At 38.8% G+C, this 18,757-nt stretch overlaps 1 protein-coding gene across 1 annotated transcript in view; it reads right to left on the reverse strand.

Moving 5' to 3' along the window:
• Wnt6 (Wnt oncogene analog 6) overlaps nt 1–9,038 on the reverse strand; it is a 61,586-nt gene extending 52,548 nt beyond the window's left edge. The window contains exon 1 of the mRNA XM_065224474.1: nt 7,821–9,038. Coding sequence (XP_065080546.1) covers nt 7,821–7,882 — 62 coding nt within the window. The 5' untranslated portion in view covers nt 7,883–9,038. The remainder of the gene's footprint in view (nt 1–7,820) is intronic.
• Between the last annotated feature and the right edge of the window lie 9,719 nt (nt 9,039–18,757).

An 18,757-nucleotide genomic window follows, 5' to 3' on the forward strand; every position in this document is an offset into this window, starting at 1 on the left:
TAGAATAACTCGAGATTCTGACTAGATAAAAAGCTACTATTTTCAACAAAGTTGTTGAGGAGATCATTACCTTTTGGCTGAAAGACGGTTGTTCCGAATTTTCTCACAACGTATAGCGCTAGTATACATGTTAAATTTTCGCATGTGATATATCTCAAGATCCTGACCAGATAGAAAGTTATTGTCTTCTACAAAGTTTTACAAGAGGTCAAAGCCTACTGCCTGGTGCACAATACTACCAAATTTTCTCATTACGTAGCGATAGAATGCATGTAAAAATATGCATGTGATATACATCGCGATTCTGACCAAATAGAAAGTTACAGTTTTCGGCAAAGTTGTTCAGAAGGTCTAGGCCTTTTTGCTAAGTTGACAGTACACACTTAGAAAAAAAATCATGTTAGTTTAGGTGCTCTGAGACTGACATATACGAGCGTCAATTTTGACATAAAAACAGGTATAATAGACGCGAAATTAAGCTAAATAAAACGTACTTTTCGTCGAGTAACGAACTTTTTAGTCTCGGAGCACTTAATTTTACATGACATGTTATTTTACGTCTCATCCTTTATGTCAAAGATGGATTCCGTCACGTGTAAAATTAGGTATTTTTAAGTGTGTAGTTCAGAGTTTTCTCACTAGTATACTTGTTAAAATCTCGCACTAGTTCATTATTCTCGAATATACAATAGCTCGAGATATTGACCAGCTAGAAAGTTATTGTGCTGGGCAAACTTATTCAGTGTGTCAAGATGTTTTGGCTGGTGGACAGTATTTCAGAATTGTATCACTACGCGGCGCTAGTATACATGTAAAATTCTCACAAAAGCTATAGGTCGATATCCTGAACAGGTAGAAATGTACTGTCTTGGACAAAGTTGTTGAGGAGGTCAAATCCCATTGCTTGGTGCACAATAGTTCAGAATTTTCTCACTACGCGTTAGTACACACGAGATTCTTGCATATAAAATATCTCATGATCGCAACCAGATAGAAAGTTACTGTCTTCGGCAAAATTGTTCAGGAGGTCAAGGCCTTTTAGCTGGTGGACAGTAATTCAGAATTTTTTCACTCCATGGCACTAGTATACACGTGCAATTCTCGCATTTGATATATGTATCGCGAGACGTGCTAAACAGTTACTATCATCGGCAAAGTTGTCCAGGAGATCAAAACCTATTATTTGATGGACAGTACATAATTTTCTTATTACGCGGTGCTAGGATACACGTGAAGTCCTTGCAAATATAATATCTCGAGATCCTGATCAGCTAGAAAGTTACTATATTCAACAAAACTGTTAAGGAGATGAAAACCTGCTGGCTGGTGAACAGTAAATCAGAAATTTCTCAATGCGTTGCGTGCTATTTTTGCACATAAAATATCTCGAGATCTTGATCGGATAGAAAGTTACTGTCCTAGGTAAAAAATAAATGACTATAACTGAAAAACAAAATTAAGTAAATCTTTCAATTTTTTCTTCCTCTGTTCGCGACATAAAACTACTACAACCAGTAATTTGATCTATTGTAGTATATCCCGTGTCCTTAGTTTAGTGCAAGTCGTGTTACTTCATCACTATTGAGAAATGATGAAGTATTCGGTTTTGATACAGTTGTCATTCTTGCCTTCATCGCAAAGAATCGATTCTAATTGAAAGGTCCCGCTATTTATACCCTTCGGAGTGTTGGTACACCCTCCAAAGGCGCGCCACTTTGTCAGTCAAAATTGGATTCCTTAGCAACAAAATTAAAGAATGACACCGATAGTGACCATGCATCAGAATCCTAGTCTTAACCACTTCAAACTAGGGAACAACGAATAGAAGATTAGGAATCATATAGATGAAGGCTAACTAACTAATGTTTTCCTTGTTTCAAGATCATCCTCGGTGGACAAAGCCGAGTCTTGTCACTATCAACAAGGCATAAAAAGTAACAAGGACTAAGATGTGTTCCTTTGATTACTGAAAAATCCTGTTCCCCTAGTTTGAAGTAGTCAAGACTAGGAATCGGTGGTAGATCTTACATCCCGTACACAACGAAAAGGTGATCTACGCAGTTCGAAAAAGTAGTGTAAATTTCTGTTCAATATGATGCACATAAATGGAGCGTCACATATCATAAACGTTTACATTATATATCATGTCAAATTCTCACACATTTCATGCAATGTAGCAAATATTGTATACAAAAGCCCATCTTTCTAAACAACATTGTTTGCAAGTTGCTCGGTTGTGTGAAACGAAATACAAGTTTACGTGAATGAATGTTTACATCACAATTAAAATTCAGAATTTGTATCTGTGTACCCACGTTACGGGGCAATCTTTTAATTTTGTCGAACCTCTTAATGGATGATGAAGAGCTTTTGAGTATGTTGATTTATTTCCTTTTAATTCCGTTATAATTGCTTATCTTTTGATTATACGCGTATTTCGTCTACTACTTGCAGACTTCATCAGTGCCAAATACTCAACACCAATACCTACTAGGCACTGATGAAGTATGCAAGTAGTAGACGTAATTCGCGTATCTGTCAAAAGATAAACACTTATAACGGAATTAAAAGGAAATAAATCAACACACTCAATTTTTACTACGAATATGCTGAAATGAACACTTTATCATTTTTAAAATGGCTACTATTGAAAATTACACAAATGTCCAATGGTGAACAAAATTATCACCTGCGAAAAGTTCTTTTTCTAACACAGATTGCAAAATCGAATTCCAACCGGTCTCGCTGAACGGTGTTTATTAAATCATCGCGTTTGGTGATTGGTGGTGTCCGGTCGTTATCAGCAGCAGCAGCAGTGCTTTCGGTGCGTGGCGTTATACATTTTTCTCCAGTACACAACGATAGGCTCCCCGCAAGCAGCTAGTTATCAACGCTGCCCTTAAGAGCCCCCGATTCACCGAAGAAGGAGGAAGAAGCCGCACCGCTACTGATTGGATTCAGTTGCTCGACGTGAGCCACTGTGGGCCGTCAAGCCAAGCACGTCACCTTCGTTAGAAACAACATACATCTCGCCAGTGTTGAATACCCTAATAGCTCAGCATTACTCAACCATCACGAAAAAACGGATCTTTTCAGGACTACCATAGATTCTTGTTGCTTAAGGTTCAATTTACTTTGATGCTTTTTGGAAAATTTCAAAAGCAGTTTTTTCCGACGCATTATTTCAGATTGCAAAAAGCTCGCACTATTCGATTCCTTTTGATATTTTACACAAAATGACGCGAGCTTTTTGCAATCTAAAATAATGCGTCGAAAAAACTGCATTTGAATTTTAAAAAAATGCATCAAAGTAAATTGAACCTTAAGAATTAATTTTCATTGAACGTTCGCTCGTTTTGCTGGAGCGTAAAGATACGACTTTTACTGTTTTTTTTTATCTGAAACGGGCTTTTGAAACAATTTCTAGGCCCTTATTGTTAAGTACAATCAAGCGCTTTGGAATTATGAGTACTGCATGTAAATGGATTGAAAGCTAATTATCTGACATAAGTTAACGGACTGTTTGTAATGATTATATTTCCAGTCCCGTGAGAAATAACGTAGGTGTGCCCCAGAGAAGTGTATTAGGGCCCCTTTTATTTATTATGTATATTAACGACTTGCGACGTGTTTTACAATTTTGCGACATTAATCTTTTTGCAGATGATACTGTGTTTTTCATTGCAGCTAAGGATTTAGAAGTTCCCGTTTCACAAATGATTGAAGATTTGCGATCTCAAAGTAGATGGTTGAAGTGTAAGCAGTTGAAATTGAATACAAGTTAAACTATAATTTTGCGGAATCGAGTAAATGATAACGTCTCTGTTGTAATTGAAGATGAAACAATTGATCGCAGTCGGGACAATGAATATCTTGGCGTGATTATTGATGACAAACTAAAGTTCAACTCTCACATTGAAAATGTCATCATGAAAATTTTGCCGATTGAAAAACGATTTAACTATTGCCAGTAAAATACAGCTATACGACTCAATCATCTCTCCTCATCGAGACTTTTACCCTTCCATTTTATTTTTGGCCAATGCAGCACAAATATCGAGATTACAGCGCTTATGCGTTTGATTTTGAGATGTAATAGATTCACTTCCTCAACTTTGATGCTAGACGCTTTAAAATGGTTGTCGGTGTAGCAAAGAATTGTAAATTTGACTATGGTGTTCATTTTTAAAGAAGTTAACGGTAGCAGGAGTTCGACGATTTGCTGCCGAACAACCGATGCCATCCAAGGGTATTTTTCTTTCTTATATAACTGTTCAGCCCAACGATGAATTCAAAAGCGATGATGGGTTGATCACAGTGCAGTTTCTGTCTGCCAACGTAACCGCTTTCATTCAGCCGATGGATCAAAATGCGATCCAAAATATTAAACTAAATCTCTTGCTCTATGTGATGGCCCGAGACAAGGATAATAACACCGATGAATGTTTGAAGCAAATCTCGTTAAAAGAAGTATATTTTTGGGTACAAGAAGTCTGGGCAGAATTACACGACGATGTGGTTCAGGAATCATGGATAAAAAATGGACTATTGATTGGAGGATTTTTTTTTTCATGAACGTCCACAATGTGGTAGAACGATATGCTAGTTAAGCTCATACAGATGAAGATATTTTGAAACTTGTGATGGATGATCAGCAGGTGCCGAAAGCCAAAAGATCCGGAGCAAAATTGGTCTCATAATTCCAAATTCATCAAACCAGCAAATCCAGGAGAAACCAGCAAATATAGAATCAAAAAGAATTTTCGGTAAGCACTTAACAACGATAACACTAGTTTACAAATAAAAGTAAAAAAAAAAATGAACTTGAATCTTTGACCAGTGATTCTTCCATTCGAAAAATTTAGTCAAAAAAAAAATACTCGCTAGGATAGTTTCGAGATACAGCTAAAAAAAAGAAGATTCACTTTAAAAAAGTGTGTTAACTAAAATTCAAATATCTCCGGTTGTAATGAGACTATTTCAATTATTTTAACGCCATATTAAAGGTTAGAAAATTTTCTTTCAATCAAATGTTCAGTGTTAGAGAGATTTGTGACATTGTTGATAATTAATAGTTTCTTTATTATACTTTATTATTTTGAAATTTTCCAAGAAAAAATTAATTTCTGATAATATTTAAAGCAGTGTAATTAAAAATGTTTGTAGTGGTTGTACCACTAATCTCACTGAAAAAAAGTTTCCAAATAATCCAAAGCACATTTTATCACCTTCAGTTTGACGTTTAAATAATTAATATAACTTCATTACAACCGGAGATATTCGTATTTTAGTAAACACATTTTTATAAAGTAAAATTTCATTATTTAGCTATATCTCGAAAACAATCTTATTGAGATTTTTTTAACAACATTTTTGGATTCAGCACACGATTTTACATTGGAAATGACCATCAGCGTACGAAGTTCAAATGTGCTGTTAACTAGTGTAATTGTTCAATATACCCCGTATGCCCATTGTACCCCCACTTCCCCTAGCCAGGCATGGAAAATCATTTGTATTCATTTCGTGCATTCATTTACATTCATTTGCCTCTAACTTTTTTCTTCAACAGCATTACGCAAAATGATGTACGGAGCTTTTGTAGGTTTTGTTATTAGCTACAAACTTTTGTTAAAAACTTAAATCCGTATCTCTTATTCATGACGAAGCAGAGCGAACAGAAGCCACTACTGTTTTTCAGTGAATGTATTTTACATTCACTGAAAATTAGTAACAAGTTCTGCCCGCTCTAGTTCGTGATGCATAAGAGATACAGATTTGAATAATGAGCAAAACTTGTAGCTTATGATAAAACCTACAAAAGCTCTATACATCATTTCGCAGATTGATGTTGATGAAAAAAGTTAGAGGCAAATGAATGTAAATGAATGTATGAAATGAATGCAAATGATTTTCCATGCCTGCCCCTAGCATTCAAATTTCAGTGCCGGGAAAGAATAAAAATCGTTCTGAGCAAAAAGTTTGAGAATTTATGTTTAAAAACCTAAAAATTTAGTGAAACTGCAGACTGACAAAATCGGGAAAAAAAGCTGACAAAATCGGGGGCAGACAAAATCGGGAGTTGATAAAATCGGGAAAGCACTGTAATCGATTTTTACACAGTCCATTTAACATACCATTAATTAATTGTCAACAACCGTTTCTGATAGCAAGGGTGAAAACCTAGGGCTCATAGAAGTAGTGATTAAACTGTTCCAGCGTAACAAAAAGGGAATATGCCTTTTAGATCTTATCCAGCCTTGATAATCGTTAAGAACATCGATTCTCTACGTTGGCTGGTTGGTTGGTTGGTTGTCTTTATTAAGCAGATTTTCATTCTCAACGTTGCCCACCGATCAATCTCACTCTTTCTTTGTATGTGCTTTTCGTTTAGTGGGGCTTCGCGAATCCCAGTTTGAAAATCGATGGTTTAGAAGAAGAGCGTCGATGGTTCCAAATACGAAAAAATATTGATCACTTTTAGATTAACACATTCCTTAAAGAAAGATGCGAATAGTGTGGATTGTGACACTGTCAATATTATAATTTTCACCACCAAATTAACGAGGAACGGCCATCACCTAGACCAGAGCGTGAAATGTTTGAGAGCTAGCATAATATACGGCATCATTCAATTTGTTCTCAAAATAGAAACCATAACCGGTATAACATTCCGTTTCTTTACATGTAAGGCATATCAATAAGGATTGGATTTCTTGCAAATGATAGGTACTACTTCGATGAACTGGACGCAAGTTTCCAGCAAATCGCAGAACTTTTCACAAATGTGGGGAACTTCATAGAGGCTCAGGGTTGGGAAGAAGTTCAGAAAGCTTTATTTGAGATTATGGAATTGAATTAAAGAGACTTTTTTAGAAGTACAGAAGCCTTCGTATAAATTGAATAGATCTTAATTGACATCCATGAATTTCCAATATGATTTCAATAAAGTTCTCTGGATATTTTTCAAAGTCGTGAAAAATGAAAAGGTTTATTCAGTATTATTCTAAAGATCAGAACCACTTCTTCACAGAATTTAAAATATTTTTAAAAAATTCAGATATATCTTCAAAACAAATGAAGAGATTCAACTTTTATATGAGAAGTTTACGTGTTACATAAAAAAGGTGATAACCAATCATCAGCTGTGAATAAGCAAATAATTAAGAAATTCAAAGTTACAGAACAGTTTATTTTAGATACTCTAAAAAAATATCACAATTCCTCCATGCAATACATTACATGGTATCATTGTTCCGGTATTTTTTTTTTAATTTTCTGGGGTGGGCCAACTTTAGGTCAGCTCCCCCGTTCTCACCATGTTTACGCCAATGCTTGTCTACCAACGAAAACTAAATCAATCATTTATCCGTCATCATGTGACATGGCCAATGAAAGCATAGAAAAGGGAATCTAAAACCCTTTCCAACAAGATGAAAACATTAAATAGCCGACCCAATGGAAGGTTTCCCAAAATTTCGATTAAGGTTTGGGCACGAATATTTAGACTCGAAATTATAAATTGCTGTAATGATCGGAATGCATTGAACCCGAGTTCCATAGCCTTAGTCTTACCTTGAATTCTTTTTATGCGAATCAATCCCTCTTCAATACATCTCAAACCAAAGCAATAAATCACAAAACCATTCCTTGTAACATTTCCGCTTGAAAGGAAGGACGATCATATGAAGAGCAAATAATAATCAATTTATCACATACTTTGTAGCGAACAACCTGCAGTAGAATGAAAACTTTCCTAAGCCAATAAATTAACCTTCACCACTCAAAAGGCTGCACTTACGGCGCCCGGAATTACTTACCACCATGATCCAGTGATGGGCATAATTAATATCAAATAAATTGCAATCAGCACAAAACGCATGTTGCTACTTGCTAGGGCACCAGAGTTCCGCTTCTCGATGCTGCAGTTGCTGTATGTCACTTGGTGGAGATCCCGTCTCTTCTTCCTCCAATTACCCCCGGCAGCTGAACTTCCCTTATTAACTAACCCACGGCGATCGCAACAAAATATCACAGCCCGTTAAAAGCGATTATATCGAGAGTTCCTCCCGTCACCACTTACTGCTTCCTCACGACGACGCGTCGGAGTTGAGTTCACTCGTGCACCTGAGATTTTCACTGCACCGTTTTTTTTTCTCTTATTAATTTTATTGAATTTTAATTAAGTCGTGCCCCAATCGAGGAACTGTTTTTTGGAGAACTTTTTTTTTTGTTTGTTTGTATGTTGGTTCGTTTCGTTGTTCAAAAGCGTCACTCTGTTCGAGTCATCAATTACGAGACGGGGCCCCAAAAACGACCAACCACGAGGAGCTGAAACTGTTTTATTTTCGCGTAATTCGTACCCTCGGGCTAATATCACACGCACTGCTTCTGATGGCGAGGCTGCTTTCCCGTGTTCAGGACTATCTTTCCCCGTCTGCGTCGTTCCCGTTGGGCCCGCGGTGGGGAAGCTGTTCCCGGACTTGGCCGCCGTCGTCGTCGTTGTAGTTGTTGTTACTGCTGTTGGCCTTAATTATGATTGCAGCCCACCAGCACCAATCGCTCTGTGTCAATGAGTAATTATTCACTTTGGAAGTCATTTTCGGTGAAAAGGAAGACATTAATTTCTGCTGCTCGCCGCTCGGATAGCTTTCGAAAAGGGTTGACCTGGACACTTGCGTGTGAAACCGAACCGGGGGAGTTTCCACCGGTCCCCCGGGCCCGCAGCCAATTGACAGCCGAGGGTCTCACCAAACAGCAGCGGCACCGGCGATGGACCACCACCATTTGCAGAAGGGACCACCTGGGCGCAGTCTCCGGCACGGGAGGATTTCACTTGACCTAGAAACGGGGCGGAAAAACTTTCACGCACTCCAAGTTCTGAGCGCAGCAAGATCACCACCACTAACTGCACACTGCAAACCGTTTCCGAGCAATACCGCGGTAGTACATTTGGCCGGCTCAAGCACACTTCCCGAACTAAATACTAATTATCTTTCGGATTTTATCTGACTGCGGCTTATTTTCATTCGGCGCACCGGCTGCGCTCTCAGGAAACGACACACACTCTCACTATAACCTCTTCCAGCAGGAGAATCCAAAACAGACCATCCGAGGCAAAACTACATGTGGATGTACCACGTTGGGGTTTTTCCTTAGCTGAAGTTTCGCTCCATATCCGACGGTGGTCGTGGTGTGGTGTGCGACGGCGTGGTCGGCGGCGGCGTCGTTGGCAGCAACAGCAGCGCAGCGGCGGCGGCGAATCTTCAAACACTACTAGTGGCCCGCTCTCGTTCGGGTTGCAGCAGTTCTTCGCGCATCTGCTCGCCACTAAGCAACTTTATTGCTTGCTCCCTTTTTTGGGGGCTTTGCGCTGCTGTTGTGCTAATGATGATGACGATGGTGATGATGATGATGGTGATGATGATGATGGAGGCGCGCGGAGGCGGCCGGTGATGATGATGATGGGCATCCCCCGCAAACGAAGCTAACCGGCAGTACATGCGAGAGTGCGCGAATGGCGAACTTTTTGGCAATGGCTAATTTTTTGCTCTGGGTTGCACGTATTGCTACACTTAAAGTACTGCATTAAAATGGATGTTTTTTTTTTGCAGGCTAGTACGTACGCAAATTGGAACCGTGTAGTGGAGTTATCTTGGATCATGGGGAAAACAATCAGACTATAATGAATGTATGGATTATGAGTATCTAGCATTTTGATGAAAAATAAGTGCTTGAATAGCAAAGTAGTTGTCTACGTGCGTTATTCGGATGTCCAGATATAGCATCCGTCAGATATTCATAATCCGCATTATTTGGATATGCTGATAAAAAGACAGGACTTTCGAATTTTTGTTCTAATTTGCCTAACCACTTACGAATAAATTCAATCATACATTAACATTTAAGTTGTTTACCAGTAAATTCTATCGAACAAGACCAATTACAACTCATCTATATTGGATTCAAGGATAACATTGTTCAAATACTATTGAAACTTAGGAGAAAATACATATTAATGTAAAGGAACAGCTGTCAAATAAACAAGGGATCCAAAATAGGGCATGATTCGTTTAGAGGATCATTTTATTTTGATTACAATTTGTTTGCCAGTTTTCGGATTGTATCAAATGTAATTCAACCCCATCTTATGTTAAATGTGAATTTATTCTAGATGGTACTTTATATGATGTAAATAATCCTATAATGCAAAGTTTCTCAATGTCTGGGTTGCGACCTGCCAGGCTGCCCTTTCCAAGTAATATAACAAGTTTTATCAAGGTTTTTTCTTTTTTTCTTTATTTGTTTCAAATTCAAAATAAATTACATTTCATTTTAACCTAGATGCTCCAGTTACTGCAGTAACGTACCAGCCTTAATTGTTATAATATATATCTAAGTGTTTTTACATTGTTCATGTCTTGGCAATTCAGTATTTTAAACAGGTTTTTTAACCTGCATGTCAGTATAACAATTGATATCTTAAAACTAAAAACTAAAACGCAATCTTATCTAAGTATAAAGGGAATTAATCGTTGCAATTGAGGATTGCAACGATTTTTGCCTGAAATTATTAATTATTTTGTTGGACATTTGTTCTAAAGTCTCAAAATTCGAAATTCTATGTACTTCAGTAGTATTGTACCAAGGAGGCAACTTCAAAATCATTTTCAGAACTTTGTTCTGAATCCTTTGAAGTGCTTTTTTCCTGGTAGTGCAACAACAAGACCATATTGGCACAGCGTAAAGCATGGCAGGTCTAAAAACTTGTTTAAATATTAGAAGTTTATTCGTCAGGCAAAGTTTGGATTTCCTGTTTATAAGAGGATACAAACATTTAATATATTTGTTACATTTAGCTTGAATGCCCTCAATGTGATCTTTAAAAGTTAATTTTTGGTCAAGTATTAATCCAAGATATTTCACTTGGTTTGACCAAAAAATTGGAACTCCGTTCATAGTGACTATGTGACTACTACTAGGTTTCAAAAAGGAAGCTCTGGGCTTATGTAGAAATATTATAAGTTGAGTTTTGGAAGCGTTGGGAGAAATCTTCCATTTTTGTAAATAAGAAGAGAAAATATCTAAACTTTTCTGCAGTCTGCTGCAAATAACACGAAGACTTCTTCCTTTAGCGGAAATGCCTGTGTCATCAGCGAACAAAGATTTGTGGCAACCCTGAGGCAAATCAGGGAGGTCCGAAGTGAAAATGTTATACAATATAGGCCCAAGAATGCTACCCTGAGGAACTCCTGCTCTAACAGGTAGTCGATTAGATTTGGAATTTTGATAATTTACCTGCAGAGTTCTGTCAGTTAAATAATTTTGAACTAATTTCATAATATAAAAAGGAAAATTAAACTTTTTCAATTTGGCAATCAAACCTTCATGCCAAACATTGTCGAATGCTTTTTCTATGTCTAGAAGAGCAACTCCAGTTGAGTGGCCTTCCGATTTGTTTGAACGAATCAAATTGGTAACTCTTAAGAGTTGATAAGTAGTTGAATGCCCATGGCGAAATCCAAACTGCTCATCTGCAAAAATTGAGTTCGTATTGATGTGAAGCATCATTCTATTTAAAATTATCTTTTCAAAAAGTTTACTTATTGAAGAAAGCAAACTTATTGGACGGTAGCTAGAAGCTTCAGCTGGATTTTTATCCGGCTTCAAAATTGAAACAACTTTTGCATTTTTCCATTTATCAGGAAAGTATGCCAAATGGAAACATCTGTTAAATAATTTTACCAAGAAAGACAAGGTACTCTCTGGGAGTTTTTTGATGAGGATATAGAAAATTCCATCATCACCTGGAGCTTTCATACTTTGAAACTTTTTAGTTATAGACCTTACTTCGTCCAAATCAGTCCCCCAGGAATCATCAAAAATATTTTTCCGAGAGAAAATATTCAGAAAATCCCGAGCAACCTGATTCTCAATAGGACTAGTAAGACCCAAACTGAAATTATGGGAACTCTCGAATTGCTTAGCAAGTTTCTGAGCTTTTTCCAAATATGTGATCAAAATTTTACCACCTTCTTTAAGCGCTGGAATAGGCTTTTGAGGTTTTTTCAAAATTTTTGTGAGTTTCCAAAAGGGTTTGGAACTCGGGTCTAATTTAGAAATATTATTTTCAAAAGTTTTGTTCCTCAGGGCAGAGAATAGCTTTTTAATTTGTTTTTGCAAATCCCGCCAGATAACCTTCATGGCAGGATCGCGTGTTCTTTGATATTGTCTCCTACGGGCATTTTTAAGACGGATCAAGAGCTGAAGATCGTCGTCTATTATAATTGAATCGAATTTAACCTCGCATTTTGGTACTGAGGCAGCTATTGCTCCAACTATAGAAGTAGTCAGAGATTCAAGAGCATAATTAATTTCATCTTTGGTTTGCAAAGGAATGTTTGGATCGAAGTTATATTCCATAAATGTTCGATACTGCTCCCAATCAGCTCTATGGTAATTGAAAGTAGAGCTGTTGGGATTACAAATTATTTCTTGGGATATTTCAAAAGTTACTGGAAGGTGATCAGAACCGAAGTCAGCATGGGTAACCAATTGGCTACAAAGTTGACATGAATCAGTTAAGACCAAATCAATAGTGGAGGGATTTCTTGCAGAAGAAAAGCATGTTGGGCTGTTTGGATATTGAATAGTATAATAACCTGCAGAACAATCATCAAACAGAATATTACCATTGGAATTGCTTTGAGCATTATTCCATGAGCGGTGTTTTGCAATAAAATCACCAATAATGAAGAATTTAGACATATGACGGGTAAGTTTCTGGAGGTCACCCTTTAGAAAATTTTTATTCTGGCCTACGCATTGGAATGGCAAATAGGCAGCTATAAACGTAAGTTGTCCAAATTTTGTTTCAACAGAAACTCCCAAAGTTTCTAAAACTTTGGTTTCAAATGAAGAAAGAATTTTATGTTTGATTCGTCTATGAATAATGATGGCAACGCCACCACAGGGTCCATCAAGACGATCATTTCTATAAATCAAGTAATTTGCGTCCTTCTTAACCTTATGGTCAGGTTTAAGGAACGTTTCAGTTATAACGGCAATATGCACGTTATGAACTCTCAAAAAGTTAAATAGCTCGTCTTCATTATCTTTAAGAGATCGAGCATTCCAATTTACAATATTTAATGCTTTAAAATCCATTACTGAATTTTAAAGTCATGACAATATTATTTGCAAATTTTACTCCAGTTTGAATAGCATCAAACATGGAGTTAGATATAAGCATATCAGAAATCATGTCAATTAATGATTTCTGTAAAAATTCCATTTTAGGGGCAGTAATGCTTCCTAAGTCAAAATTGTCATAATTTCCGTTAGAATTACGTTGGTTAGTATTTTGATTTCTACCCGTTGCAATAGCAGCATAGGTAGCTCCATTAACTCTCTGAACATTGTAAGCAGCGAGGGGAGTAGGTACAGGTGAAACATTTACGGGTACGAATGTAGAATTTGTTCCTCGCTAACCGTTGTTAACAGCAGAGGAATTTGTACCTGTTCGGAAACGTTGAGCGTTTCCTACCTGTCGCTTAGAACGAGATTGTAGGATCGCTTTGCGAGTCTTACATTCCCAAAAATTGGATTTGTGGTTTTCACCACAATTTGAACATTTAAATTTCTTAGGATCTTCCTTCACAGGACAGTCGTCCTTTGCGTGAGAGGAATCACCACAATTCATGCATTTAGCTGGCATGTAGCAATTTTTAGTTCCGTGGCCCCAACCCTGGCTTTTACGGCACTGAGTGAGGTTTTGGAAATTTCCTCCAGTCTTCCTGAAATGTTCCCACTTCACTCGGACATGGAGCATAAGGCTAGCTTTTTCTAAGGCCTTAAGGTTGTTTAGTTCACTAGACTTGAAGTGAACTAAATAAATATCATGAGAAATCCCGTTGCGCGAATCGCCAGGACGGGATTTCATTTTCATTTTGATTACTTGGAGTGGCACAACTCCAAGTAATTTTGCCAGTTCATCTTTGATCTGATCCAGGGATTCACCACTGGGCAGTCCTTTCATGACAACCTTGAACACACGTTCAGTTTTGGTGTCGTAAGTAAAAAATTTGTGCTTCTTCTCAGTAAGATACTTGAGAAGACATTTAAATCCGTCCAAGGTTTCAGCCAATACACGGCATTCACCCCGACGTCCAATTTGTAGTGAAAACTTAACTTTCACGAAATTCAAAAGTTCCATGCGAAGAGCATGGAAATCGGAAGTGGTTATCACAATAGGGGGAATCTTTTCCTTCTTGGCATTAAGCCGGGAAAGTTTACTAGAATTTTCACTGGGTCGTCGTTCGTCATTCTTACAAAGTGCCCAGCCTACCTCCGTCACCCAATTTTTGCAATGTGGCGACGAATGGTTCTCCCAGCAGCTGGTGCAATTCATGGCTCGTTCGCTTTCTCCACGGTCCGTCATCCTTCTGTACTCTACCGTAAATGGTACGCAACACCTTCCGTTCTAAAACACCAAGAGTGGTCCTCCACGAGCATAGTCCAGGTCTCGTGACCGTAGAAGACCACCGCTTTAATGAACGTCTTGTAGACAGTCAACTTCGTGCGGCAGCGAATTTTATTCGACCAGAGTCCAAAAAAGGCAAGATTCCCTGCCATAATGCGTCTTTGAATTTCTCTGCTGGTATCATTTCTGGCGGTCATCAGTCAGCCCAAATACACGAACTCATCGATCACCTCGGTTTCATCACCGTCAATCTGAACTCTGGGTGGGAGGCGAACCTTGTCTCACCTAGAACCTCTTCCTCTCATGTATTTCGTCTTCGATGCGTTGATGGCAAATCCAATCCGCCAAGCTTCAGCCTTCAGTCTGATGTATGTTTCCGCCCTTTTCTCATAGCTCCGTGCCATGATGTCGATTTCATCGCCAAAGCCAAGAAACTGGATGGACTTCCTGAAGATCATGCCACTCGTGTCTATCCCAGCTCTTCTTATCACAGTTTCTAACGCGATGTTGAATAGTACACCTTGTCGTAACCCCCCTCGAGATTCAAAGGGACTCGAGAATGCCCTCGATACTCGAACATGGCACATCACTCGATCCATCATCACCTTGACCAATCGCGTCAGTTTATCGGGAAATTCGTACTCGTGCATAATCTACCATAGCTGATCGCGATCGACTGTGTCGTATGCGGATTTGAAATCGATGAACAAATGATGTGTGGACACGTTGTATTCACGGCATTTCTACAGAACCTGCCGAATCGCGAAAATTTCGCGCCGTAGTTGCAGCATTCCAACTTGTCGCCCTTTTTGTAGATTGGGCGTACAACACCTTTCATCCACTCCTCCGGTGATATATCCTTCTCCCAAATCTTGGCAACTACCACCATATTTTAATAGCTCACTTGGTAGTTGATCTACACCAGTTGCTTTGTTGTTCTTCAGCCGACCGATCTCCTCCTCAACTTCTTGAAGATCAGGGGCCGGTAGCCTGTCGTCTTCTGCGCGTGCTCCAAGGTCTGTTGCCGTGCCACCTTTGTTTTCTGCTGCATCACCGTATTGAAGTGTTCGTCATAGTAGTGCTTCCACCTCTCAATCACCTCACGCTCGTTCATGAGAAGGTTACCGTCCAAGTCCTTACACATATCGGCTTGCGGCACGTAGCCTTTGTGCGAACTATTTAGCTTCTCGTAGAGCTTCCGTGTGTCGTTTACGCGGTACAGATTTTCCATCGCCTCGTGCTCTCGGTCTTCCTGCTGACGCTTCTTTCTTCGGAAAATCGAGTTTTGTCTGATCCGTGCTTGTCTGTATTGCTCCACAATCAATCTCGTGCGATGTTGCTGCATTCGCCGTCAAACCAGTCATTTCTTCGGTCCATGATCGCAGTACCTAGTGCCGCTGCAGCAGTACTACCTATGGAGGAACGGCTCTCCAGCCATCTTCAAGAATAGCTGCGCCAAGCTGCTCTTCCGTGGGTAGTGTAGCTTCCAGCTGCTGCGCGTAATCCTGGGCAACTGCAGCGTCCCATAATGTTGGGTCGCGGCGTTCGACTTCGACGGGTGTTTTGCATCGTCGAGAGTTTTGAGCACATCCCAAGCAACATTGCAAGTTTTATCGCGGTTTTATAGGTATCTACAAGTTTAAATCATGGTCTACAGAACCCTCATAAAACCATAAATGTTACATGGGATACATACTGCAACTAAGTAGTGACCCTAATCTATGTTCGCACTGCGGTACATGCGGACGTTAAAAATGTCGGAGAAGAATTTCCCGTCGATTAGAATGTGATCGGTTTGGTTGTTGGTGTGTTGGTCAGGTGGTCTCTAGGTGGTTTTGTGGATATCCTTGCGGGAGAAAATGGCACTTCGGACTACCATACCACGAGAGGCTGTAAAGTTCACGCATCGTTGGCCGTTTTCGTTCGAAACGGCATGCAGGCTGTTTAGCCCGATCTGTACATTGCCGGTCTGTACATTGCCTGAGCGTTCATGTCGCTGATGAAGATTTTGACGCTATATGGCCGCTAAAACATTGGAACCTTTCAACTCTCTCTGCTGCTTGTTAAGCTACCGAAAAAATGGAAGGGTTGCCCACAACCCAGTTATCAGGCCTATACACTGAAATTTTTTATTCGTAAACTCTCTTCTACTCATTTCGTAAAAACGGGTTTCGTAGATAAAACAATTATTTCGTTTGATCTGCGAAACATTCCTATTGCATATCATCAGGTAAAATGTCAACATTACATTTAATTCTTAGAATACACGAACTGAATTTCGTACGGATATTAAAACTACCTTTTGATCGTCAGTGCAAATCAGTTTATAGCTTAGAATTTAGTTCCTTGACAGCTAGAGGAACTCGGCCATCATCATTAGACAGCTATATATAAAAAACGGTAAGTACATTGAATCAATGTCATTGATGTGTTGTGATGTGATGTGTTGATGATACTATTTCGGGTAATAATCCAATTGATAATTTGCAGAATGTGGTTCCCGTATGGCATCCGGTTTGGAGCTAATCCAGTTGAATTTCTTTTAAATTCCTTCATCGCAGGATCAAACTGTGTGCATCGATGTTTGTGCAGCCCACGGTGGATGGATGCAAGTGACGAAACTAAATTACCCAATGGATTTGTTCCCAATTAATCAGCGTTAGCGGAAATCCAGTGACAAAACAACCTACGGAATTAAAGATGTGCTGAGTGATGGTGCCCCGAATATGAATGAAAAATACTTGTACGATGCGTATCAGCGGGTTTGTTCAACGCTGAGTGATAGTGCGACGAATAAAGAAGTTAAATTTTAATGATTGTGGTTTGATTTTTTGTATTTTTGATGATGATCGTTTGTTCCACCAGTATTCTGCAGTTGTCCTCCCAGGTGTCCATATTCATATTATTGCTGTTTCTGCTGGCACTGATTGTTGGGCAGATGTACTAACTTTTTCGTAATACAACAATGGCTAGAAATTCACTCTTACTTGTCAACGAATCTTTCGTAAGTATGTATTGTTTATCGTACAATGTATCAATGCTGTTTTATGGGTCTACGAATGATTCGTACTCTTTTTCGTCATTAGCATTTTTACATACGAATAATTCGTAGCGATTCGTAAAATGCAAGAATGCTACGAAATCAATCAGGTTGGTACATTAAACGAATCTCACTTCATACATAGTACGAATATATTTCGTTGCAGATAACAACGAATGAATTCGTGGCACAAACTAACGTTTTCGTAGAATAAACGATATTATATTTTCAGTGTACCAACAACAGCAGGCAGCATGTCCCGGTCTTCTATCGGCTGGTTGTCAATGATGACATCCAAAACTTCGGTTTTGTTCTCATATTATGATGTTTAAATTCAAATATAATCAGTGTTACGGTTACACGATCACAGCCTCTGAAAGTGCAAACGTTGCTTAGTTGAAACTTCTTCTCATTAACCGATCACATTATTGCACAAATTATACGCCTCAAGAGAAATCACAGATGTGCACAATTTATAGCAATGTTCTTCAAAATCAGCATATATCTTTGATCTCGTTTATCTACTACAAATTGAAAAGAGCTAGCAACAGAATTGGTGTGAAATATCAACAAATATGGCGGAATATTGATTAGATAGATCAATGATTCCCATTGATATCGGTGATTCAACTATAATCGAGCAAGGGCGATATAAAACTTGTTGCTATGCGAGGTTCAATTCATTCAAAAACTGTTACGCCACTCAACACCCCCATCTCCAACTCATCATCATTCCCAGAGCCAGACAAGGTTACTCACCGTTTTCAATCTAAACAAAACCACCTCGTAAACGTGAGCCACCTTTTTATTACTTTTACCTATTTTTATCAGAGCAAAGTGGTGTAATTCTACCGTCTTGGTGTTTTGGTGAGCACACCTACGCTCGCTATTCTATCCGGCAAATACTTGTTAAAGGTATCGTTTTCTTTAAGTAGTAGTAAAACTTCTCATATACACGCATCCCACAAACTGTTCTTCATAGCCAGCCTCCAAATGTGAGACCTAATCTGTCATAGCGGAAGACACATACGTGAAGGATTTATGACATCCATAGGGTTACACGCGCGCATCAGCCACAGCACTCGCATCCAGCAGATCTGGCTTTCAATATTTGTCTGAGCCCTCGCCGCAGAGTTTTATGACCACGTAAATATGTGGATGACAAAACCCGCCACTAACAGATTTTCGGGTTATCTAAGAGTGATTTGAATTAACGACAAAAACAACGAACAGTG

This window comes from Ochlerotatus camptorhynchus, unplaced genomic scaffold (genome assembly GCF_037179485.1).
Source record: "Ochlerotatus camptorhynchus isolate MF236.1 unplaced genomic scaffold, CSIRO-AGI_Acam_v1.1 ptg000211l, whole genome shotgun sequence".
In the NCBI taxonomy this organism is placed as follows: Eukaryota; Metazoa; Arthropoda; class Insecta; order Diptera; family Culicidae; genus Ochlerotatus; species Ochlerotatus camptorhynchus.